We start from the raw sequence: 26,304 nt of genomic DNA, 5'->3' as shown, positions 1-26,304 counted from the left end.
TTTTTCTTATCTTTATTAATTTTTTATATATATATTTAATAAATTTGTGATTAGTCCAAAATTTTTTATTCATCAAATTCGTATATATATTAGTATAGGTTATTTAGTTTTGCATCTCCATGATAGTTTAGTTTAGTTTTTTTAATGTTAATGTATGTCTAAGCTTTTTGTTGACAATATAATTTAGTGTTTAAATGTAAGAGTTGGAAGGAAAGCCCATAAGGTGAGCGATAATTAATTCATATATGCAAAAATAGTTAATTAATAAATTGGGTTGTGTTACAATTTCTTCATAGAAAGAGACAGAGAGAAAATAGTGTATTTTCCAGAATCATTCTTTCTTCCAACACAGAACCATGAGACGAGAGTTTTTCAATTTGGTTGCTTTCTCCAATGGCTACGTTCAAATCATCTTTGCCCTTTTAATTCTGAGCTGTTCTTCAATCCCTCAAGTGCTTTCTTCCATTCATCAATACCAAAACGAATCCTTCATCCATCGTTCCAATTCTTTCTTCTTCCATGGCGGTAATGAAGCTCTTTATGCTTCTAATGCCCACCCACTTTCCTCCAATTCCACCGATTCTGCGCACCAGTTGCTGGACGGAATCTCCTTCATCAGGTAAAAACCTAATATAACCCCTCTATTCTCGACTCTTTCGCTTTTGTTGTTACTATTCTTTCATTTGATCCAGTTTCCCCAATTGGGGTTTGTTTATTTCCTCTCATTCTTCTTTGCAATCGATCGTTTTGAGTATACAGTTCATTTGGGTTTTTGCATGTGATGGATGTGTAGCAAACAATTTAGATTAGCTTTTGGTTTTCATATTGTTTGTGGGTAATGTAGGTTCGAATCGATTACATTTAGACGAACTAAAGAATCAGCAGAACAGAAGAATGAGATGCAGCAAAAGACTGGGTTAATTGAAGCTATTATTGTGGAAGTCAAAGATAGGACAAAAATAGGGGGGGCATTTTTGAATTCTGATCTTATATGTTGTACTCAGAAGCTTGCAAGCAATGGCTCTTGCAAGGTCGGGGAAGTTATCATTAAGCAGGATTCAGATTATCCTAATGGACCAAGAAGAATTCAGACTTTCTTTGAAGGGATAAGTGAAGAAGCTAAAATGGAACCAACTACAATCGAACTCAACAAAACTGGAATGTATTATCTGTATTTTATGTTTTGCGATCCGCAACTCCGAGGTACGTTGATCAGTGGAAGAACAGTTTGGAGAAACCCAGATGGTTATTTACCAGGAAAGATGGCTCCAATGATGACATTCTTTGGCTATATGTCTTTTTCTTACCTTATTCTGGGTCTTGTTTGGTTTCTCTGGTTTGTAAGATATTGGAAAGATGTAATGCAATTGCACTACCATATTACTGGTGTCATAGGTTTGGGAATGTGTGAAATGGCCCTTTGGTATTTTGAATATTCAAATTTTAATTCCTCTGGAAATCGACCGATGGGAATAACCATTTGGGCAGTTACATTCAGTGCTATTAAGAAGACTGTTTCTAGGCTGCTTCTTCTAGTGGTTTCAATGGGATACGGGGTTGTGAGACCAACCCTTGGCGGTATAACAACAAGAGTTATCCTTCTTGGTGTTCTGTATTTCTTGGCTTCTGAAGCACTTGAGCTTGTAGAGCATTTAGGAAATGTTAACGACTTCTCTGGAAAAACAAGGTTCTTTCTGGTGTTGCCAGTTGCTGTATTGGACGCTTGCTTTATTCTTTGGATCTTTTCCTCACTATCGAAAACCCTTGAGAAGCTTCAGGTAAAGATACTTTCTTTAAGCTTTTTTTCCTGCTAAGAGGATACTCGTGTTCAGTTCTCTATTATGTATATGCTATGTAGGTTAGAAAAAGCATGGCCAAACTTGAACTGTATCGAAAGTTTACCAACTGCCTCGCAGTTACGGTGTTGGTCTCTATAGTTTGGATCGGATATGAGGTGAATTTGCATTTCATTTAAATATCCTCTGTTTCCTTGTACTGCTTGATCAAATTGTAAGGATTAGACCAGTTGTTAGAATTACTGATTCTTGTTTGTGTAGTTGTATTTCAATGCTGCAGACCCGTTGAGCGAGCTATGGCGAAGAGCTTGGATTATTCCAGCCTTCTGGGTTTTGCTTTCTTTTGTTCTCTTGTTGATTGTATGTGTTCTTTGGGCTCCTTCTCATAATCCATTGGCTAGGTAATCATCATTCCCCTGCCTCCTTTTCGAAATCTACTTGAATCTCTTTAACTTGGAGATCAGCATGGTTTTCCACTTAAATCTTTCTTGGGTAAACTGACTTCCCCAGATAGTTTATGCCCAAATCTCGGTTTGAAAGACATCAAAATTTATTTTTCTCCGATTACATCGTAGTTTGCACAACATGCCAAATTATATCATACTTTTGTTTCACAGCCTTCTTTATCTTCACTCGAATAACTGTTTTTTATCTTCTCTCTTTAATTTTTCATGATACATTCTTTTCTAAGAGGCCCAAATTTTTATTAAATGAAATCATGAACTAGAGTCTAACTATGTGTTTTGGACTTCGTAGATTTGCATACTCAGAGGACACTGGGGATGATGTCGATGAGGATGTTGTGGCACTAACTGGAGCCGGAATAAAGGTAGCTCCAGATCTAACTAACAAGCTAGAAAGGAAGGAAAGGAAGGCACCATCTGCTTCAGATCATACTGTGTTCAGTCATGGTGGAGATCTTGAGGAAGATAAAAGAGAGTGATCCTCTCTCCTCTCTGTATATTTTGTTTCATTTCTCTCACTAAGCTGCTTAAAATGGAAGCCTAATCACTCATCAGTGCTTCAAAGTTGTACAATCGTATTGAAGATGGAGGGTAGAGATGAAGAAAATGAAGGATTGTTAACCTCTTTGATCAACTAAGTTCCGTTGGAGATTTGAAGGAATCCTTGAAAAATATTTCTACTGTTTGCAGCTTCAACTTGGGTAGCCCTGATAGAATGAAAATGAAAGGAGGAAAAAGCTTGTTTGAATGTTGATGATCTATTCTAGTCACTGTTTGTGAAATGTAGACAAATATTGTAATTTGCTGCTCCAAAATGATACTAAGATAGACTTTCAAGTTCAGGCACTTGGACTCCAAGATATTATATTTGGCCAGTCATCTCCAATCCAAGTATAGTTTGTAGATAAGAATCGATTGCCATCTTAGTTATGACTAATGAGTTCGAATTGTCCAAGTTTTAAGGAGAAACAAGTTACTTTCGGATGTTACTTGCAAGGAGAGTCAATAACGTTACTCATAAATTTGACTTCTGATAATAATGGACAAACACATTCAAGGAGAAAGAAATGATTTAGACAGAAAAATGAAAAGTTGGTCGTGGATCAACTTTTTAGTCAGTTTTGAACAAAAATGAAATGAATTAGACGGAAGGATGATGTTTCTTATGATTGTGACTTTACGATATCAAAACTCATTGAATTCTACTAATAAGAATAAAAGATAGTTCGATCTCGAAAAAGGACAAGACGGTCCTCAATTAACTGGCAGGTTTCACAGGCCAAATTCTGACTACGATCTATTTCTTCTTTCTTCGACGAATAAAAATTCCAGTCAAATATCTGCGGGCCATGTTTGATGCCATAAATGTTTTGTGATTCTAATTGCTTAGGACCTTTGGAGCCTCCAGGTTTCAGACCTCTTCCACCTAAATGAAGTTTAAATGAGAATTCAAAGCATTCTAATCAAGTTCATAAACTTTCTACTAATCAGTTCGAGAGCTAGTGGTTACCTGAGGAAGCCCCATCAATTCAAGAACTGCCTTTTGTGGTGTTAGCTCATTGTCAATAATTCGGGCCACTGCTGTCAAAACTGGCATTTTAACCTTATACTTCTGAGCCAATGCGATTACAGCCCCAGCAGTCGATACACCTTCTGCAACCTATTGATAGGGGGACCTTAACAAGGAGGCAATAAATAAAAACCATAAAACTGCTTGACATAGTGAAACACTACCCGGGTACCTGATTCATGGAGCTCAATATATCATCCAGATTCTCACCAGATCCTAGTCGTACTCCAACTGTTCTGTTTCGGGAGAGGTTGACAAAGCATGTAAGCATAATGTCCCCTGTGCCTGAGAGGCCAGTAATTGTGGTTGGCTTCGCACCCATCTTTAAGAAAATTTTGAAGGCAAAAGTAATTAGAATGACATGATTGCATTCAGAAAATTGAAGGTAAGATAAGAAAAAATAACGAGTTCTATGTAGATAAAGCTTCAACTATGACTGACTGTAAGAAGTATGAGGCCAACATCTTCTGGACTAGCAAACGCAAGTTGAAACATAAGCAATAAAAGAAAAGATAGCTTTTATGAAACACAATCTGATTAGCTTTTATGAAACACAATCTGATTGCATTAAGAGTAGAGAGAACAGCCCTTTCTCTAGCTCACCTAATCAACGGGTCCATACAATAGCACCATACTACAATGACATTGAGAAAACAGAAGATATGTAGGAAATGTTCCAGTTTTTCTTTCCCCTTTCTCATTTACAAAATATTTGGTAAATGTGAACATTTGGTATCTACTTTGTTTCTTGTTTTTCATTTTTAGGAAATATTTCCAAAATTATGAACAAAATTTAGAAACAATACAAACTACTGAATTAGTTTCTTCTTTTACACGTTTGTTTGAAAAACAAATATAAAATCCTCGTTGTTTTCTTTTTCACTAATAAGGTGCAAAACAAATATTTCATAATAATTTTGAATATTTTGTTTTAAAGATTAATTTTCAGATAAAACTTTGAATTTCTAATTTTAAAATTTATTGGAACTCAACAATTAGTAACCAAATGACTTTCTTCCTTTTTCCAACAATAATAGTAACAAATAACAATAATATAATTTGTTAAAATTGAAAATAAATAAATAAATCAATCAAAAAAATTATAACAACCACTTTTTTCCCTTTGAAACAAGAAAAAGCATGTCCTCGTCTTTGAACTTGGGACTTTTTGTCCACAGGTACATACATGTATCAGTTGAGGTAAGCTCATATTGACAATAGCAATTACAAGTTTAGCGGACTATATAAACACAACATACAATGCATTGTCAAAATATGCTTCTACCAACTTTGATGAATCAATATTTTGACGGTAAATAGCTCCATTGACTCCCTCGAGTTGTTAAATAGATAAAGGGACATAATCTAAGAAGCACTGGTACAGACATGGCGACACCAATTTCTAGAATAATAAGATATAATAGGATACGAACAAATTAATTTATTTATAAAATATGTAAATTAGTCATAAAATACTAAATAATTTTCATTTCCTTAAGAAAAACAAATGCTCTTCCCAAAAAGAACATAAAATGTCACCATGTGTTTGACCACATGATGGGGATGAAAGAAGTGAGGGAGAGTAAACGACAAGGAGATTTGAGGGTTATGTTAATGTGTATATAATATTTTTATATTTTGTGTCTTTATTAAAGTAGAGTAATTGTAATCGATGACTATTTTAGTAATAATAATTAAGGATATAACAACATTTAAAAAAAATTGCAAGTATAGCAAAACTAATAGACTTGTATCACTGATAGACTCGTATAGGTCTATTAGCGATAGACCAATATTTGCAACATGGTCTATCGGTGATAAACTCCTATCATTGATAGAATTTGACAAAATTTGCTATATTTTGCAAATGTTTTAAAATATTGCTATATACTTAATTATTTTGAATCTAATTGCTAAATTTGCAACTATCCCAAAAATAAAAAAGAACACAGAATTTGGCGTATCGGACACGTGTCCCTAACATGTCCAAATGAATCCGTGTCCCCCAAGTATCCAAGACCGTTACCACCTCTATTACGGAGTGTCCATACTTTTTAGGTCATAGCTTATGAAGTAAATAAATCATATTCTGTCTTTCAATCCAATTAATGCTGAATTAAAGCCCCTCATCATCAAAGCAATTAATACTGCAAAAAACAATACCTTCGTAGCCAGCCAACGGATCTCAGAACAACCTTGTGCCACAAGAGCTGCCATAGAGTTATTGCCAAGATTCATCCCCTCAACGATTCCTGCTGCTATAGCAAGGACATTCTTCAATGCACCGGCAATCTCCACCCCTGTCACATCACTGAGTCATCAGAAGTTACAAACCAAGTAAATTATTGGCTTACAGATCAGTTCCTCATAGTCTATAATTATCTTGTCCTTGTGATTTATTGTATTTACTTAAAGAGTAAGTATTTTGTGAGTGACTTTTTTGCTCAGGCAATGGAGAAATAAAAAGGTAAGCATTAGAGAGAATGAATAGATGACCAAACGCCAACAGTCAGATGCTTGATAAGATGATAATATCATAATACTAATAGGACCAAAAGTTTTATACTAAAAGAGGAATTTTAAATTACAATATACACGAAATATAAGCCCACACTGCCGAAGAATAAGAACTAAATATACCTTGAGGTGCTTATTCTTAGATAACTAGAAGCCAGTAGTTGCTGAGCCGCATTTGCCAATTTTTTGTCCTTTGACGCCACTACCATCGCTGGAAAAAAAAAAAAAAATCAATAATTTCTGAGTATGTTCATATGAGTTTATGTTAAGGAAGATTGTACACAATGAGCAGTGCATTATCACCTGTTGGTAATTTATTCATTAATTCTGAAGCAAATGAAGGTCCCGAAAGGGCAACAAAAGGTTGTCGAGGGTTACTGAGTGCTTGGGGAACAATCTGAGACATCATTCTCAAGGAATTGAGTTCCAATCCTTTGCTCAGGGATATGAATGGTAGGTGTGGATCAACATGATGGGCAATACTCTCAAGAAATGATGAACTGAACTGCAATGAAATTTTAAAAATTCTTTAATCACGCAAAAAATGAAAAATGATGAAGATTAGTAGTTCTCGATAGCTTTGTCAATTATAGATTTATGACATCTAAATAAAAATCCAAACGAAAAATAAAATGAATAAATTCATAAGAATTTGTACCAGGAATTGCATCACATGTTATTCTTAATCTTGTTTAAAAATTCATAATACAATGCAGAACTTTCAATAGGGTAGTGAAAGACCTGCACAGGTACAGCATGAAAACAGAAATCAGCCCCCAGCAAAGCAGCTTTGGCATCAGTTGTAGCTATAACATTTATTGGTAGCTTGTGCTTTGGGAAGTACTTACTGAGAAGAAATGTCATCAGTCATTCAAACAGGCAAACTTTCATCTGAGACCACATAAACGTTGTATGTGAACCAGAATCACACCCAAATACATCAGAAAACCACTAGTAGAGTGGAGCTGAGTTTCTTTTTCATGAATGTAATAAGAAAGAAAATGCTAAAAGGAATGGAGATGGAAGGAAAAGAAGAAAAAACTAGACGGGAAAGATGAAATATCTAAACAAGAAAAGTTCTACCGGTACAATTTACCTATTGTAGTGACCATCATTAATTGACTGGCATACTAGAAGATCACGAAGAAGCATATTGACTTCCAATTGGGGCTTTCTACCAGCAATATGGGCAGCCATCGCTGTGCCAAAAGATCCACCTCCAAGCACAGCCACCTAGTAAAATTTAGAGAATGAACGGAAAAATAAATTTTGGAAGTAGATTACAGTTTAAACAAAGTTTCAAAGAAGAATCTGTCTACTTTCTAATGCTAATAAGTTTGACCTTTATCTCTCAAAATTGGTATTCATGACGAATGAAGTGTTCAATGTTCATGTTTTTCTGATGATTAATTGGATTCAAGACAAATTGACTAATATACTAATCTGAAAGCTTGTCTATAAGCAAGGTGAAACAGCCACATTTACCAATAAAGTGATATTAAAATCATATAGACTACTTCATACCATTTTATAAATTCAAACATGAGTGGATTAGTTAATACTTGAGCATTAGATTACGTCATAATCAAGATAATCAAATACACCATTAACGTTAGAGAAAAGAACGAGATTTAAACGGTCAAATCGTGTAGTCTCTAGGCCAAAAGTCGTTTTCTAACACACCTTAAATTACCCCCCAGCCCCAGACACCAGGCACAGGAATAACAAATATTAGCAAAGTATAGAAAAATAACTTACAGAAGGAGCTATAAAGTATTAACTAAATAATAAGAGTAAATTAAATATTGTGTGTTGCTCGCAAAAGTTGGAAGTCAAGCGCTATGGTGTTGACTCGTATTCATGTGGATATCAACTCCCAACCTAAAAATGGACATAACTCTCCATCCCAAAACTGGAAGGAAATCTGTAGACTTGGCAAAATAATATCATAAAAGGGTCCTCATTCACAATTACAATAAAGGTGAAATACAACTAAATCATCCCATAATTCTCTAAAAAAATCGAACAAAAATTCAAAAATGCAAAAAATCAAAATATATACTACAACGAACTTCTCTGCGGTATTTCATCAAACAGGGTCGAGGCACGGTATCAAATCACACAAAACCAAGCCACAATAATGTAAACCCACAATTTCAGCAAGCCATAAAATAAAAAAGTAGGGAGAAAAATAAAAGAAACAAATTTAAACCCACCTTGTTCGTGCGCTCAAGAACGTCAGTCTTGGCCTTGAATCGCAAAGACCTGGACCATCGCACCAACTTCTCCCAGGCAAGTCGAACAACCCTGCGGCGATTCTGGGTTCTTTCAGGGACGGAATCTAGAAGAGCATCAGTGTCTTGAAGAATGGGAGGCGGAGTAGTATCGGCGCAGAAGCGGAGAGGGGAAGTGGTGGGGTAATTGGGAGAAGAGAGGCTAGGAATGGTTAATCTGGAAGGGTATGCGTGGGAAAATGAAGGGTGGTTGAAAGTGGAAAAAGGGTTGTTGGAAGGAAGGTCCATAAATGGCGTCTCCATTGAAGGATTGTTGTAAGAAAGTTGTGTGTCACAGAGAAAGACAGCGAGAAGATAGCGGGTAACGTCGAGAGAATCAGTTGGGAAAGTGGAAGCCCCCATCCATTTTCCATTTTCCATTTTCCATTTTCCATTTTCCATTTTCCATTTTCCATTTTCCATTTTCCATTTTCCATTTTCCATTTTCCACTTTCCACTTTCCATTTTCACTATTATGATTTTTTTTTAAAAAAAATTCAATTACAAATTTTGTTTAGGCTTACAAATAAAATAGCAAAATTGAAAGTTTATTTGTGCATAAATAGCAAAATTTTATTTAAATTTTTGAAATAGCAAAATTATAATAAATGAAGAAAACAAAAATGTGTTAAATGTGCTTATTCTAGTGGAAAAATTATCATCCCAAATACATTATTCCAAAACTCCAAATTAACTAAATCTCCCCATAAAAAAAGATAAAATAATGATTACAACTATCCCCTAATTTTTCCTACCAAAACAATAAAATCAATTAAAATTCATCAAAAGCGCAATTTTTCCCAAAAGCTCAATTTCATCTCCATCAAAACCCGTCTTTTAAGCGTGCTTTAAAATCCAAATAGCATCAAACAAAGAGCTTGCTTCAAAACCTTCTTGAAAACATTAGGCGAAAGAGCTTACACGGAAGAGGATCACCGAACAACCATCTTCAAACCTTTCTTAGAGTCGTCTTCTTCAGGTTTTGCATCAACAAAAGAGCATCCCCCAATTTACAGTCTTCTTCTTCAGCGAAATAGCATTAGTCGTCGCTTCAACAGAAGAGCTTCAAAACCTTCGAAATCTATAAAACAATCTTCAAAAACTTCAAAACCTGTAGCGAAAGAGCGTGAACGGTGTTTGTAAAAAATCTTCTTCATCAAAAAGTGTCCAGCTTAGCTTCATCCTTTGCATAGACAAGGTTTGTTATGCTGCTGCTTCTTCTTTAATTCCTCTTGAGTTCTTGCAACTTAGTGAAACTGATGTTAATAACAGCCAATCCTTGACAATTATAACATGCATGGGTAATTAAACACATTCAGGGATCTCCTCAAGACTATTCCAAAGGTAAAATATAAATGTAGAATGTAAATAGTTTATTTAGTTTGTAATGATAAGTTATATATAGAAGATATACTTTTGAATCTAAATCGTTTATTCGAATTTTTAATTATTGTTTTAAAATACATTAACATGTAATTAAACATGAAAAAAGAGAAGGATGAAGGAAGAACAAGAGTGAGGTTTTATAGAATATAAAAATCTATCACTTTGATAAATAGAAAGATTTTATAGAATATATCAATCTAATGACAATTTATAACAAATCATAGGTAAAAAGTAGTTAAAAAAGTAGAAAAGGGAAAAGAACCCAAAAGATGCAAAGGGAAAGCACCTATGACACATGAAAAGACGAAGGTATATTTGAGTGGTCAATGACATTGTATTTGTGCATTATGCCTATGTATGACTATATATTGGTTGGTATCTGTTAGTTGAATTTATGGATTAGGATAACTCATGGTGAAATCAATAAAATATATTTGAAGTTATGGGTTGGAATAACTTATGTTGCATAGTTCTATTTGCTGGACTCATAGTTTGCCTACATATTACTTAGAATTAAAAGGTTGATGTATGGATGGTCAATTACATTGTATCGTGCATTCTGCCTATGTATGACTCTATTTACACTTGTATCGGTTAGTTGAAGTTATGGATTGGGATAACTTAGAGTGAAATCAACAGTATATATACTTGAAGTATACTATATTTCTAAAGTTTATTGCATTGTTCTATTTGTTGGTCTGCTAGTTTATCTACATATTGCTTAAGTCTAAATTTTTTGGGGGCATTGACGGTGTATGATGTTATTAAATATACTTAGTTTGGTATATTAAGATCTTTATTTTTATGTATATATATGACTAGTCTTGTACAAACATAGCTTAAAATTGATTACATATACATATTAGGACTCTGTATCCTCGACAATCTAAATGAGACTGAAATTGTTGTAGTCATCCTAATAAATGGTCAAACGTGACACAAAAAGATTGAAAGCTATATCTTTTGCATATCACATTTGTCCTTGAAATCTAATTAAAACTAGATATTATGTGTATCACTTAATTATATAATTTCAAAATCTTATTAAAAATATATATTATATATTATTTAACTATATTAGTAAATGATTTATGATATAATGATATAACTAACTCAATAAGAAAGATATATACTCCATCATTATAGAGGAATTTCAGCAACAAAATTTCAAATTTAGTTAGGATTTAATAAAATCACGTGGTTTGTAAAATATATTGTATTTTCCAAATGTGCCTAATCTTGCCTCATGATGGATCCATTAAAATGCACTCTACTTTGAATCTACGAACTATCCTAGAATCAGGGACAAATTTGAGATTAACACAATTCCATAAATGTGCGCGTTCCCTATTTGCTAAAAGTATTATTCCCGTCGATTTTTTCTTTATTTCTAGATGCTATCTCCAAATTTGATATTCCTACAACTATCCAAGCTATTACAACCCAAATAAGAAAAACGGTAAGAAATAAAACATTTGACCAAAATTTTTCTTTCATAGAAAAATCAAATAAAATTTGTATTTTAGTGGTTTTGTTCTATGAAATGTACAGTTTGCCAATTTTTCTATTTTTGAAAAATCCAATATAATAATATTAATTAATTAATTAGTTTCATTTTGTAAAAATCATTTCGTAAAACTAAATATACAGACCATTCCATTCCCAACTTTTGTTTCATTTGTTATCTACTTTTTATTCATTATTTAAAAATTTAAGCCAAATTTTAGAAATTTTTAATTATAGCTTTTAAAAGTTTGTTTTTGGTTTTGGAATTTGGCTAAAAATTTAATCATTTTACTTAATAAAGATATAAATGGTTGTATGAATAGATTTGATTTTTAAAAAACGAAAAACAAAATGGTCATTAAAAGAACGTAACTGATTAAGCAATTACATCTTTTAGTCATGAATTTGGAATAATAGATTTGATCTCTAAACTTTCAACAGCGGCCACCTCCAACTACAACTCTAACGACCATCACCACCTTCAACCAATTCTATTGACGGTTAACTCCAACCACCTCCACGAACTCCTATGCACTCATTTCTTGTTTCTTGTTCATTGGATCTTTTCCAACATTTTCTCTTTTTTTATAGTTTAATGTATAACAAAAAAATAACATTTATCATATTATAAAAAAATAATTATAAAAATTTAAATTATCGAATAAATTCAAATTCTATCACGCCCCATCCCAAAAGTCCTTTTATGCGACCAAAAAGAAATGTGTGACCATCTAGACATTCAAAACGAATCTCTCCGCGAGATAGCATGTTGAACGCTTGGTAAGTTTAATAAACACAACACTTACTCAGTGCGAGATAAGAACTTATTTTAAATAGCCATACTTCATTCCAGTTGATTATGACTACTTTAGTACACTTTTTTAGTACAAGTTCCTTCAACTAAAAACATATACAATCTTAAAACAATAATTTTGACTCTTCTTGCCTACCTTTAACATGCTACGCGAGTTGATAGTGGCCACTACCAAGATGATGTGATTGATATATGACACGTTAGGCGATCAAGACAACAAGACAAAAATTGGACGTTCCTCGATACCTAGGAGGAATAAAACAAAATATTTGAAATATTAAATAAAAGATCTAGTGAGTGGGATCTTTTACCAATCAATTTTTGTCATAACGCGTTGCAATTCATTTCGCCAAATCAGATGACATAAATATTTTTCAATAACGAAACATTGAGTTCCAATCAAACATCTCAACGCATTAGGATATCAACATCCAAATTTTATACATTTATAAATCATATGGAAAACATTTCTTTTCAAATCATTCATAATAACTCATATCTCATAAGCATGCATCTTGCATAAGGCATCATCTAAATCATATCACATAATTGTTCTGCGTGTTCAATTACATTTGTATACCATTTTCTCAGCTCAAACGTTTACCACACTCTTTTGTTGGGTTATGGCTTGCAGAGTGATCTAAACGCAACAACAATTCACCATCAATATCATCATGCATAACACATCTTCTAATGTCATATCATATAACAAGCAAAGGGCATTACATACCAAATCGCACGACAAGTATGAGACATCCTATTTCATATCACATTGCAAAATAAGGGCATCTTATCCCATATCATATAGCAAGTATAAGGCATCCCACGCTAGAACAGACAACAAGTGTGAGACATCTCATCAGATAGGGTATCAAAGATCATCACATCATTCTAGTTCATTTCCAAATCCAATTCATTTATAAGTCAAATATATTTTAAGAATTGGAGAACATAAGAGAAATCATGTAACTCAAGGTTTCACCTAGAAATACATTTAAGGATTTAAACACACTAGAAATCATTTTATTCTTTTTTTTAGACATTGATAGGAAGAAACCACTCACAATCAGTTAGATTCCTCATCTATCTCCTTAACCAAAAACTTTCTTACAATTCCTTGTCAAATTCAAGCTCGTGATGGATCTCTTGAAATCTTTGAAATTCTCTTTGTACTTTCTTAAGTGAATACAAGGTAAAGCAGCTCCAAAAATGGTCAAACTTTACCTATTTATACACTTCTCTGGGGAAGTTTTCCATGCCGGAATGATTACCTTGTTGGAGTTGATACTCTTGATCTCGTGGTCTTGTATTTTGTAATTGTATTATAAAACCATTTTATTTATCTAATAAAATAAAGTATTTTATTTTATTTAACATTTAGTTGCATTAACCCAAAAAACCAATAAAATAACATCTAATGTTATCTTATGTAATCTAAACATGTATGTGGAGACATACAAGTGGATCATGTTTAAGTTATAACCTAAATGATCTGTAGTAGATGGATAAGGTAACCTTATCTATGGTGACACTACGAATACAGTTTGCTTTGTAGTTGTTACAATTGTTCTAAAGTGCTACAAAATTATTTGATCCTAATCATTCATGTCGAGACATTAGAGCGAGGGTATTCTATACAAAGACTTTGTATACGATCGAACCATGAAACGAATAGTCTCTCTTATTAACATCGTTACTAGTTGAGACTACATTTCACTAGGATGACCATAAATGACTTGACCTGAATCTTGAATGAGTTGTGAACTCATGCCTATGAAGGCGGTACTTTGATTTGCATGGAAAAGAGTGACCTATGTCGCCGACTCAATATGCCTACCATTTTGGGGATTCGTTTGATTGGAGAGTTGAGAACACAACTACACAATTTGTGGCATGGTGGCTTGCTCATTCATTGATTATATATACTTTTATTATAATTTATTATATGGAAATTTAATAAACGCTTTGTAGTATTTGTCTCAGGTGGATATATATATCTTCCATTTAATAATGGAAGGTGTTTTTTAAAAAATAAAAAAAATAAAAGATCTCCCAATGCATAACATGCTGAATTAGAAAAACTCCGGCGTTGCATGTTGTGCCTTGGAAGATCCTCCACCGATGTATTTCATCCAACCTCGGTCTTGACGAACATTTATGCTTTGAAAAATCCTTTTCCGATGAATTTTTGTATATCTCTCGACGCTTTTGTGTGTTGGGAGATCTCTCTTTTCGTGTAGTGTGACTAAGTAAATTCATGTGTTATTCAATATATTTAATCTAACTAGATCTTTCATATTGTTGAAAATGAAACAAATCATTACAAAGTCAACTGAAGATGGTGTTCAGATGATCTCTAGTGTGAAGGCATGCAAAATTGTATTAGGATGTCTCTCAATGCAAAGTGTTAACCCAAAAAGTGTAAACCGTTAGGTAGTAATGTGTCATCTACACATGGAAAAGAGAATAATGAAATGACATACTTTAAAGAAGCAAATGAAAAGTTAACCAATGAACTAACAAAATGGGAACAAAGGTAGGCTGACATTAAGAAAAACAAGTTGGATCTAGGAGAGGAAGAGGATGCACTTTCAAACACCTACGTATTTTCCCAAACTAAAATTAAAAAATTATATTGTTAAAGCATACTTCCATATTAATGTGTGGCTATCTTGCAATTACGGTAGCCAACTATGCATACATTTCACATTTATTTTATACTTGAGTTGAAATATTATGTGGCTATCCTACAGTTATAGTAGTCAACCATGCATATAGTGACATTTCACAGTTAGGTTTTTGGATGGTTTATAGAAGTATCACTTAAACACTTATACACTTAGGTCATTTACATCTTGTTCAAACCTTCACTTTTTTAAGACTCTAAGCTTGCCATTTTAATTGAAAACTATGACATTTTTAGGTTTTTGGATGTTTTGAAACATACATATATGACACTTTAAAGTATATGACATTTTTTTAGCTTTTTGAATAGTCTGTAGAAGTATCACTTAGACACTTTTTAGATCTATTATAGTTGGTTTTGTGTTTTGTGATTACACTTAGGCATTTAAAACTTGTTTTGTAGGCAGGTTTTGAGAGTTAAGACACTTTTTAGCACATTTTTTAGTTGGATTTTAGTTTTAAAGTCATGCATGGAGCATGTAAGTGTTGTTTTGAGAGTTAAAGTTTCACCTAGACACTTTTGTAGGACTTTTTAGATTGGTTTTGGGTTTGAAAGTCACACTTAGACCATTTGCATCTTGTTCGAATCTTCACTTTAAATCATATGACATTTTTTTAGCCATTTGGATGCTTGGTTGAACTATCACGTAGACACCTTTTATATATACATTATAGTTGGTATTGAGTTTGATAGTCATACTAAGTTGTTTCTAGGCCAGCTGGTTTTGACAGTTTTTAGGATTTTTTTTAGGTTTTTGGGTGGTTTGAAACATATATGAGGATTTTTTGTCTTAAAGTACATAGGTCATTTTTCTTTACACTTTATGGGTACAAATATAATTTTACTTTATTTATTTTGATACTTGATTCATTTGAAACAAGTAGTTAAAATTTAGCATGTTTTTATTCATTTTAATCTATCTTTTTTAGTTTTATGTAGTTTAAAGGAGCAGAGAATGACTATTATTTTTGTGAAGACTTTTTTATTGAACTAACCATTTTTTGTGTATTTAATATTTTTTGTTCATTTTGGTATGCCAAAATGAAAATTATTATAGTTTATGTGCCTTGACACACTGAAGAATTATGGTTTGTCATATTTTGACAAATTATTAATGGTTAAAAACATTTTCATTTTTAATTTTTTTTGTTGCAACGTTTGATATATTTTGTTATAGCTAGGAAATTCATTCTATATTTGAAAATTAATCTAGAAGCGTACAATATTAATAATAAATGTGAAAAAATTTAAATCGTTTTTCCCACATTTTTTTGTTGATAGAAATATGTTGGCAGTTAGAAAGCTCTGGCGACGTTTAGTGCGTGGGAAAAAAAGAAATAAATATTATCTGTCGACGCATCATTCGTGGCCAACAATCAAATTTTTATCCAAAAAAAGCATTTGGCACATGCATATATATACTTCTTCCGAAAAATTTAGCATAGGGACAAATTTTCTTTTTGCCAATAAAAATATTTTCGTTGGTAGAAACAGTTTTTGCGCACGAAACGAACATGCCCAAAAAGTTGTCGATTTTTGTCAACGTGATGATGATCATGGTTAAAAAAATCTTTCTGCCGACATTTTTTCATGGGTGAAAATGTCTTTTCTACCCATGAGATTAATGGGTGTGGGAAGTTTTGCTAACATAACGTCAACAACGTGGGCAAATGAAAAGACAGTGGAGTTTCGGCCACGAAACGTGCCCACGCAAAAAAATATCAACAGAAGCTCTCCCCACGATTTTGTTGGACCGGTATAGCAACCCTAGAGGGGTGAATAAGGTTTAAATAAACTTTTTGACAAATAAAAAGTAAAATCAATTAATTAGATATTTTTTTAAATTTAAATAAAGAACTTTGTAAACTTTGTTAAATAACAAGATTGATAAAAATATATGAATGAAAATATGCAATCAAACTCAACCAATAAGAATATGTAACTAAAATTAAATTAAAAATAATTAGAAAAGAGTTAGAGAAGAAGACACCGTAATTTTAGAGTGGTTCGGTTAAACTCAACCTACATCCACTTTCTCAAGCACCTCTTGGGATTTTGATTGAAAATCTTCTTTTGACTCTTTCCACGAATTTGAGCCGAACCGATTCTTGCTTCTTTTTCGGGTTCAAGAGCAAACCGGATCTTTTCCATGGGTTAGGATCCAACCGTTACAATATGTTGAAGTTTTTAAATCACACAAAAGAAAACTCTCTAAAAGAGTGAGTATACAATTTGAAGCACACAAATTTAATCCTAAAATTTAATCCTCACAATACAATAAGAAGGTCTCAAGAATAAGATGAAAAGAATAAAAATTGGAAGCTCTAGAGAGAATAACAATTTTGGTTTTTTCCACTTTTTGAGGATTGTAAAGTTTTAATAATCTTGTCTCTTTAAAATTTGGGAAAAGTGAAGTATTTAAAAGGGGAGGAAAGATAAATTTAAAATCATTTTGAGTCATTAGATATAAGTAAAAATAAAATGAATGGCTGAGATTTAAACCCAATTAGCCGTTAGACACCATACAAATAATAATATAAAAATATGTCTTTTCAAAATACTTTGTTTAAAAAAAACAAATAAAACAACTTCACAATCTTTTAAAAAAACTAGCGGTTAGACCCAAAGAAAAATAATAATATTAAAGTCATTTTCTTTTTAAATTCATTTTCTTTATAAAAGCCAATAAAACATAACCAAAAGCCACATTTGTTACTCCTCCATTGTTCCGAGTGGCTTTCTCTAATTGGTTCAAATTGAATGCTGGGTCGCCACATCACTATCTCGGGTATTTTTTCGTTAAGCTTCTTTTAGCAATATTTTCTTCTTTTGAATTTCGATTTGGGTGATTCAAGAGGTTAGAATCATTTTTTCAAGCTCTACGATATGGTCTATTCAAATTAACAAAATTGTCAATAAAAAAAATCAGATTTGTTATCATCAAAACATAAATTAATTAAATAATCAAAATAAATTAATTTGAGATTAAGGGCAAAAAAGCCAACAGTTTTCCTTAAGATTTGTCCACGTTTCTCTACATCAGCAAAGACAAAAATTCTCATAGTGTGCTAGATGAATTGTATGATTGTAGTCTATTTACAAAAATTGACTTAAAACATGGATACCATCAAATTAGAATGAAGGTTGAAGATGAATGGAAAACTACTTTAAAACTAAGCATGATTTGTATGGATTGTTGATTATGCCTTTTGGTTTAAATAATGTACCCAACACTTTGATGAGACTTATGAACCATATATTGCATGAATTTTTAGGAGAGTTTATAGTTTGTTTTGTTGACATCCTATAATATATTCTAGGACACCATAGGAACATGTTATGCATGTGTTAAGGTGTGTTCTAGATACACTCAGGAAAGAATATTTTTATGCTAATATCAAAAAGTGTTGTTTTTGCATGGAAAAGGTAAACTTCCTAGGTTTTGTAGTTTACTACTCCTAGAGTGGAAGTTGATTTTGAGAAGGTTAAAGCACTTAGGTGGTGGTCTACACCTAAGAATGCTAGTGAGATTATAAGTTTACATGGCTAAGCAAACTTCTATACGAGGTTCATAAGAGATTTTAGTTTCATAGTTACACTACTTAATGTACTTAGTTATAAAGAAGAATGTAAAGTTTGAGAGGGGACAAGCACAAGACTGTGCTTTCAATGATTATATTTGAAAGATAAGCTATGTAATGCTAATTTATGTATCTTACCGTTGAGCTAACATTTGAAATTGAGTGTGATACTAGTAGAATAAAGATTGAAGATTTTTTAACACATGATCAAAGATCGTTGATGTACTTCAATGAGAAATTGAATGGAGTTGCCATGAAATATCCTACATATGACAAGGAGCTTTATGTCTTAGTGAAAGAACTTGACAACCTTACTTGTAGCGAAAGGAGTTTGTTATCCATATTGACCACCAAAGATTACAACATTTGAAGGGCCAACGAAAACTAAATCAGAGACATACAAAATAGTTGGAGTTCATTGAAGCTTTTCCTTATGTTATATGGTATAAGAAAGATTAGAAAAATGTAGTTGCAGATGCACTATCTAGAAAGTATGTCTTGCTAGACACCCTTCACATTAGGTTGTTTGGTTTTGAATATATTAAGTTGTATTCATAAGACACTTATTTTATGTTCAAAATCTCACATCAAAATATATTGTTCTTGATTTATATGTTGTTTGATGGGTTTTTGTTTAGAAAGAATAAACTTTGCATTCTCACTCGTTCTATTTGAGAGTTGTTAGTTAAAAATGTAAATCCTGAACCCTAAGGACTTAAGTCTTCTAGAGAGCTTGGTAGGTTAGATTTTGGCTGAAGCCAAGATGGGAAAGTAAACTCAAGAACTGTCAATTTAAATGTGTCATTGTAGGTGGAGAGAAAGAAAATTAAGAAATGATGGTTTAAAAGTTAGGTTTAGTTGATAAAAGGAAAATTTTGGCTAAGTCCATATGCTAGCTGTTTTGGAGCTTGGTGGACGGCCAAAGGGAGGCAAATAAACTCTAGTTATTTGGGCAAATTCATATGAGATAGGCAGCAAAGACAAGTGAGGAAGGGTGACTAAGAAAGGTTGGATAACCTCTAGGTGTGTTAGGCGAGATGACAATGGCTAGATGTTGAAGAGGCTTGTCTTTAGAGGTTATTTAGACAGTAGGCATTTTAGCTAGGCGACCAAGAAGGCTAGCAAGGAGGCTTGTGCTCGTGAGAAGGCATGTGCATGTGTGATGACCTTGTAGCCAAGGCTAAAGAGATTACCAAGGCATTCAAAAGCTTAAGGCATTTTGTTTGGAAAATTTGAGTAAAGTTGTGCCAAATGGTAAGTTGTTAAGTGGTTTCCACATGTCATATACATGTTTAAGTTAAATTTCGAAAAATTGGATGTGTCAAGAAATTCTCATGAAAGGTTCGTTATAAATAGGTCACTTCATAAGAGAATTTCTCTTATTTTACTCATGCATTTTGTCTGAAATCACTCCTAAAAGTTTTCAAATTGAGTCTAGTTTATGATTTGGGGTTGTTGATTAAATTTGAGGAGAGGAAGATCAAGTTTGAGCTAAAGGAAGGGAGGAAGGTCATTTTCGGGAGGAATCTGAGCAATCTTGATTCTAAGAAAGCTACATAACGCATATCGTGGATTTTTTTGTTGAAATTTTGAGGTTAAGAAGAGATTGGGCAAGTCTACAAGTCAAAGGTCTAAGCTGCCATCTGAAGAGATTGTGATTCGCAAGATTAACCTGCTGTCACCCGTTTGTTGTGTCAGTTGTTAACAGATTTGTTACTTTTGGTTAGTACTTTAAGTTAAGCCATGTCATGGACATATGTTTAATGATAATTTAGCCAAGTTGTTTTGGGTTTCGTTTGATTTGAAGTGTCATCTATAATTAAAGGTAGATAGCATTGACTTGTTTTAAAAAATTATTTAATGAAGTTTGTTTAAGCTATAATTATTGTGTTGACATGCTGTTTAAGTTTTAAATTGGTTAAGTTGTTTAAAATTTTAAAATGTTCAGTAAGCTGGGTCAGCTGGTGTCGTTCAAAAGGGGAGCGATATCGGTTGAATTCACACCGTCTCTCTAGTCAAGAGTAGGTGATCTGGGAGGGGATGTGACAAAAAAGCGCATGGAGGAGGTTTAATGAGATACTTGAGGCCCCTTTGATAATGTTTACGTTTTTTGTTTCTTGTTTCCTATTTCTTGTTTCATAATTTTTAAGATCTAGAAACAGAAATATGTTTGAAAACTATTCTTGTTTCTCATTTCTTACAAAATAGTGGGGAAGCAATTTTTTCTTTTTTTTGATAATTCTTCCTCATTTTTTTCGTTGCTTGTGATAATATGATATATATTAGAAAAATGTCTTACATTAAACATAAAAATAAAAAAATTTATATCAAATAATATAAATAAGTTTTGATGCACAGCTAAATGCAAAAACAAAGTTGGAATTCAACATACATGATAACACTTACCAACACCAGTAGAGCAAAGTATGAAGTTAATATTTTGAATGGAAAGCAAATGTATAAATAGAAACAAAAACAGGAGAAACTAATTTCATATTTCCTTAAATTGAGCTCTCTTTTTTGGAAACATTTCTCAAATTTTAGAAAAACAAGAAACATGAACATTTATCAAAAACAAGTTTGTTCATTGAAAAGTGAGAAACAAAAAATAGAAAACAAGAAACATAAACGTTATCAAACAACTTTCTAATTTGTATTCAGAATTCCATCATCGACACATAACCAAGATTTTTTTCAATACATAAAACCTTTAAGCTAAATGGCCTACAAAGAGTATTTAAATTAAAGGAAAAACTTAGGTGCATTCATGTTTATGCATCTCACCTAATTGTTTGATTATTAGATAGGTTTCGTTTTTTCTTTTTTAAAATTTTTTTTAATATGAATGGTAAGAAAAGGTGTAAAAAAATATAGGGAAATTAAATTAAAACTCATACACGTGGGATGTGACAAAATATTCTCCAAAAGAAAATATATAACATTTTGAACCAAACACTATCAATGAGCAATAACTCCCCTCATAGTGCAAGAATAGAATAGAAAGTACATAAAATTGTTTGCTGCAATTTGTTGTTTGATCAAATTTGTTAGAAATCTTTGTTGTAAGATTCTCAACTTGAAGATCTTTTGAAATAACCCATTGACTCCACAATCTATTTTCCTTATCTTTGACAGCTAAATATCAGACTTTGGCAGTGCAACTCTTTTATACCATGTATTTACAAATATACCATCATTACTTCTCATACTTATTTAATTAATTGCTTCATATAATACTCTCATCACATTTTTAATTCTAATTTCCTTCTAAAATATCCTTCAAAACTTTATAAATAATTTTAAATTTTGAACCTCTCTTTCAATTTTGTATCTATTAGTTTTTCCTAGTTTTTAATTGATTTTTATTTTTGGAATGTGTATTGGTATTGTATGGTTTGTAAAGTTTTTCTATAAAATAATAAAAAAAAAAAAACCTAACTTTAAAAACCCCATTGGATTTACTTTTTTAATTTTTGAACACTTTGAAAAAAATTAGAAATAGAATCTTGAGCTTATCATTATAAGATTTCACAATTATCCTAATTTACTTTTTTCCTTAAATACATATCTACTTTAAAATGTTTTATGAAATTATGAACTTTCTAAAATTTGAAAGGTGTTTCAATTAAATTATGTCTACTACATTTCTAAGGCGTATTAAATAATAATTAATTTGATTCTATTTAAAAATTTACCTCATAACATTACATTCTATTATTAATTAATGTTTAAAAAACTAAGTTAAGCTTTAATTTTCACCTCTTTTTTAAATAGTTTTGAAAATTTTGTATACTCTCCTCTCCTAATTAAGTGTTACTTTAATAAAGATGGAAATTATGATTGAAAAATTGAAAGAAAAAAGAAAAGAAAATTTGAAGTGTTTATAAACAAAAATATTTGGTAGGTGGAGCTCTTTATATGTATATAATGATCAAAATAGGGAAGTAATGGATTGATTAGAGAGTGAGACATGAAATCAAAATGATTGGAATTATATTGCAACCCAAATCCATTGAACAAATATAAAAATAAAACACAAGAAATTGATGCAACTTCCCCTAATCCTTCCACAAAACTTGCATATAACACCCTCAACCTCACCCTCAACCTCTAAACATTTTTCAGTTCATGAATTGGCATTTGAGCTTCACAACATCAGATTGTTTCAAGGGTTTCAGCATAAACATCTCTGCCCCTTCCTCTAAACACCTACAAATATATTTATAACAAAACAAAACAATAAGAAACTGCTTTACATTGATAAAACATGGAAACAATAAAATTAAGAAGAAGGATCATTTCCATATTACAAATTTGGTTTTATTTTTAAGATGTGAATTCTTTTAAATGGTGTTTATAAACTTTAAGGTGGCATCAATTTATTTAGCTCATAAATTTAAAAGCACTAAATAATACATTCTACTCCCTCTATTAACAGTATATCTTGAAGTGTTCAATTTCGTTTAAAGGTTCATTTTCAAACAAATTTATAGGGTTGACAACCACTCAAAAATAGTTTTAAAAATATAATTTAGAAAAGGAAAACATATTTTTAATTTCTTTAGATAATCTAAAGATAGTGAATGTGGTTGTTTTGTTTTGCAAAATGGTTTAACAAACTTTAACTATATATTTAATTTGCAATATATGACTCTTAACTCATAAATGTGTTGGTGCTTTAAAAGAGATTGTTATCTTAAAAATACTCTTTGTTTGTAAGATGAAATAATAAAAAGAGAAATGGTAAAAGTGAAAAAAGTGAGTGAAAAAAGGAAAAGAAAGGGAAAAGACAAACTTGTTGATGCGAGTGGGCACGTTTTCTGATGATACAACCACCACAGGAACTTCCTTCATCTTCGAAGATCTCTGCATTCAATATATTAATTATATCACTTTTTTTCTTTTTTTATTCTACAAACGAACAAATTTTCTTGAGAAAAAGAAGAAGAAGAAGAAGAAGACGACCTTGATTTTCTTGAGAAGTTCATATCCAGACATTCCTGGCATGCAATAATCAGTGATGATCATATTCACTTTTGACCTCTGCTGCCACTCCTAAGTCCCAATCATTTTAATTATTAATATTAATAAAAAAAAATTTACAAATAATTAATTGAATTCAGTACTTACATTGGAGCGTTCAAAGTTGGTGTGTTGATTATGTTCATCCAACAATCCTAAGAACTCCAAAGCACTCACACCATTTTCTGCCGTCGTTACTGCATATATTTATTATATAATAACTACCAATGTTAATAAATCCAAAAAAATAGAAAGTTAAGAAGTAATCAAGTAGTAGTATTACCTTTACAAGAGGAGTTTTTTAGCAATTTCTCAACAAGTTTACGATCAACAAGATTATCATCAACAGCAAGAACATGAGGTTGATACCCATTTTCACAGCTCCATTTCATACATGAAGAAGAAGAAGACGAAGAAGAAGATGAAGTCTCCATTGATATGAAAACCTTTAATTTCTCTGGAAATAAAAATTAGAGCAATAAAGTAGTAAAGAAGTGGAGAAAGGGTATTAAATTTAGAGAGAGAGAGAGAGAGAGGGAAAGGAGATGTTGTGAGAACCCAAATGGAAGAAGAAACAGGAAGTCACAACAAAGAACGTAACCAATGAATGGAAATTATGGGTATAAGTTGTTGCTTATTTATACACTTTTTCCGAGAGTGGACTCTTGACCAAGTAAATTTGGTTCTTATTTACCTACTAAAAGTGATACCAAAGAATTCATACATCCATACGTTTTGAAAACGTACCTGACATGTGGTCAAATTTTCATCTATCATATTTAAATTCTCACAAAGTATAACATAGTTTGAACACTTTTAACAATTTATCCTAAAAGATTTTTGTTTATTTTCATACTCCTCCCTTAACTCGAATCCATTTTCAATTCCATTCTATTAACTATATTAATATCTTTGTAATTGCTTTTTTGTATAGTGTATTTTAGTGTTTGATTTGTATTTTGTACTATTGTAATTAACTTGTGACATTTGACAATTCTTACTACTAATTAAACAGTAAGAACATGTAACAGAATACAATCTAAAGGTACTAAGAATTAAAAGTTATCAGATAACAGATAAAAAGGACATGTCGACTAGAGAAAACTGAACATTTTGTAATGGTGATGGTAAGAGAAGGAGAGAGAAAGAGAGAGCGGGGGGGGAAGAGAGTATGATTGTGAGAATCTTGAGAGATCCTTAGTGAGTTAAGGTGGAGATTTGATGCAGTCTACATCAGTGTATATGAATCAATACATATCATAATTTCTCTTCCATCTCCTTTTTATCTCTGAATCCCTACACAGAGTTTATCAATTTCTTTTTTTCTTTTTTTTTTTTTTTTTTGTAACAAACACCAAATGACCATTACAAAAATACAACGTGACTCAAAATATATATATACACACATATTAATGATTTGGCAGAGAAAAACAGTATTTCACATCATTATTTCATTGTCTTTCTTCTTCAATATTCTTTAACAACTAATTGGAACCTTAATTTTTTTCCCCTTTCCCTTTCTCTCCTTTCACCATTTTTAGTCTCCACTTTTTAACTTTTAACTTATTAACTGTATGAAAAGTAAAACAGTTTCATGATACTAGAATTTTCATTTTTAACTTACGAGAAAAACGTTGGCCAATGTCTAAAAAACGTCGTCCAAAACCATTTATGAGAAAGAAGTTGTTACGAACGAAATTAAGTAAGTTTTGGGTTAGGATGATTGTTATTGATTAATTAAAGTAAGTAGTAGAGGTTGGAATATAATAATGCAAAAACAGAGATGGAATATAAGAGATGTTTGAATAAAGAGAGTTGTTGTGATAGATTGGAAGGAAGGAATGGAGAAGCCTAATTAATAAATACAATGAGCTACCACTTTGTAGAGAAGGAGTACTTTGAGAGAGTAGAATAGAAGAATAGAATAGAATAGAATAGAATGAAGAAAACGTGACTTAGCCAATAACCAAAAAAAGACAAAATAATCAACCTTCCAAACAATTAAGATTAACAAACTAATGAATATCACTTTAATACATATTTCTACAATTTAATTACTTCATAAATTTTAACCACAAACTTTTTGCCCTTTAATATAATTACATTTTCTAAAATTAAATCACTTTCTTTCAAGTTTTAATATTAAATTTGCCTAACATATTTATTTCATTGTTTTCTCACACCAAGTAACTAAAATTGTATATTAACATTTTGTTAAGCTTAAATTACTAAAAAAATCCGATTTTTATGTTACAAATTTCTTAAACTTTCACCTCTTTTCATCATATTCTCTAAATTCGAATTTATTTTATGTTGTTTTTTTCCTTAACCAAATATAAATTTCTAATGAATCTCGTACAAAATCAAAATAGTCACGAATGTAATTCTTTTCTTTACTTTCCTTTTTCGCTCACGAGGAATGACACGAGTAAATTGGAAATTCAATGATTTTAATTTGGCGATGAATCCAAAAGATTTTGGAAGGAGATTGACTATGATCAAAATATATATATATTTGTTCGTTTTGGTTTTGTTTGTCTATAGTGAATATATATATATATATATGATTTCATTTTGTTTGATAGTATAATAAACAAAGAATCTTTCCTTTTTCTCTATAATATACCTTTTTTCAACAAAAGATATGCAATTCATATAAATGAAGGATCGATCTTTCATGTTTTTAGCA

At 31.7% G+C, this 26,304-nt stretch overlaps 3 protein-coding genes across 5 annotated transcripts; 1 reads left to right on the top strand and 2 right to left on the bottom strand.

The window, feature by feature from the left end:
• Nucleotides 1–252: 252 nt before the first annotated feature.
• LOC101208654 (transmembrane protein 87A) lies at nt 253–3,139 on the top strand. Its single transcript, XM_004146385.3, has 5 exons — nt 253–619; nt 845–1,778; nt 1,859–1,954; nt 2,058–2,197; nt 2,553–3,139. The coding sequence occupies exons 1-5, from the start codon at nt 357–359 to the stop codon at nt 2,737–2,739; spliced, it is 1,620 nt and encodes a 539-aa protein (XP_004146433.1). The 5' UTR covers nt 253–356; the 3' UTR covers nt 2,740–3,139.
• Nucleotides 3,140–3,331: 192 nt separating this feature from the next.
• LOC101217526 (glycerol-3-phosphate dehydrogenase [NAD(+)] 2, chloroplastic) lies at nt 3,332–9,010 on the bottom strand. 2 transcript variants are annotated; one of them, XM_004146421.3, is made up of 9 exons: nt 8,564–9,009; nt 7,444–7,580; nt 7,089–7,194; nt 6,651–6,852; nt 6,471–6,558; nt 5,994–6,141; nt 4,003–4,152; nt 3,771–3,920; nt 3,332–3,686 (listed from the first exon to the last, which is right to left on the bottom strand). In XM_004146421.3, exons 1-9 carry the CDS (start codon nt 8,999–9,001, stop codon nt 3,672–3,674), a joined length of 1,434 nt encoding a protein of 477 aa, XP_004146469.1. In that variant the 5' UTR covers nt 9,002–9,009; the 3' UTR covers nt 3,332–3,671. The 2 variants fall into 2 exon arrangements, with proteins under 2 accessions (XP_004146469.1, XP_031741554.1); XM_031885694.1 differs by lacking the exon at nt 7,089–7,194 and having other exon boundaries at nt 6,651–6,847; nt 8,564–9,010.
• A 13,550-nt stretch (nt 9,011–22,560) lies between these two features.
• Nucleotides 22,561–24,781, bottom strand: LOC101208898 (two-component response regulator ARR17). Of its 2 annotated transcripts, none has more exons than XM_031885267.1 (5): nt 23,899–24,781; nt 23,724–23,812; nt 23,559–23,645; nt 23,389–23,459; nt 22,561–22,802 (listed from the first exon to the last, which is right to left on the bottom strand). In XM_031885267.1, the coding sequence occupies exons 1-5, from the start codon at nt 24,047–24,049 to the stop codon at nt 22,715–22,717; spliced, it is 486 nt and encodes a 161-aa protein (XP_031741127.1). In that variant the 5' UTR covers nt 24,050–24,781; the 3' UTR covers nt 22,561–22,714. The 2 variants fall into 2 exon arrangements, with proteins under 2 accessions (XP_031741127.1, XP_004146434.1); XM_004146386.3 differs by having other exon boundaries at nt 23,559–23,648; nt 23,899–24,436.
• Between the last annotated feature and the right edge of the window lie 1,523 nt (nt 24,782–26,304).

The sequence above is a fragment of the Cucumis sativus genome, chromosome 5, assembly GCF_000004075.3.
Source record: "Cucumis sativus cultivar 9930 chromosome 5, Cucumber_9930_V3, whole genome shotgun sequence".
NCBI lineage: Eukaryota > Viridiplantae > Streptophyta > Magnoliopsida > Cucurbitales > Cucurbitaceae > Cucumis > Cucumis sativus.
Note: the sequence above shows the minus strand (reverse complement) of the source record. Positions and strands in the feature narration are given on the sequence as shown.

Bases quoted from the DNA above. Each gene is read 5' to 3' on its own strand.
- LOC101208654 (XM_004146385.3), top strand. From the start codon at position 357: ATGAGACGAGAGTTTTTCAATTTGGTTGCTTTCTCCAATGGCTACGTT. The intron at 1,779-1,858 runs GTAAAGATACTT...TATGCTATGTAG, and splicing joins AAACCCTTGAGAAGCTTCAG to GTTAGAAAAAGCATGGCCAA. The intron at 2,198-2,552 runs GTAATCATCATT...TGGACTTCGTAG, and splicing joins TCTCATAATCCATTGGCTAG to ATTTGCATACTCAGAGGACA.
- LOC101217526 (XM_004146421.3), bottom strand. From the start codon at position 9,001: ATGGAAAATGGAAAATGGATGGGGGCTTCCACTTTCCCAACTGATTCT. The intron at 7,581-8,563 runs GTGGGTTTAAAT...AAATTTTACTAG, and splicing joins TTCTTGAGCGCACGAACAAG to GTGGCTGTGCTTGGAGGTGG. The intron at 6,559-6,650 runs GTGATAATGCAC...TTTTTTTTCCAG, and splicing joins AATGAATAAATTACCAACAG to CGATGGTAGTGGCGTCAAAG.
- LOC101208898 (XM_004146386.3), bottom strand. From the start codon at position 24,049: ATGGAGACTTCATCTTCTTCTTCGTCTTCTTCTTCTTCATGTATGAAA. The intron at 23,649-23,723 runs GTAAGTACTGAA...ATTGGGACTTAG, and splicing joins CCAACTTTGAACGCTCCAAT to GAGTGGCAGCAGAGGTCAAA. The intron at 22,803-23,388 runs GTTTGTCTTTTC...ATATATTTGTAG, and splicing joins GTGCCCACTCGCATCAACAA to GTGTTTAGAGGAAGGGGCAG.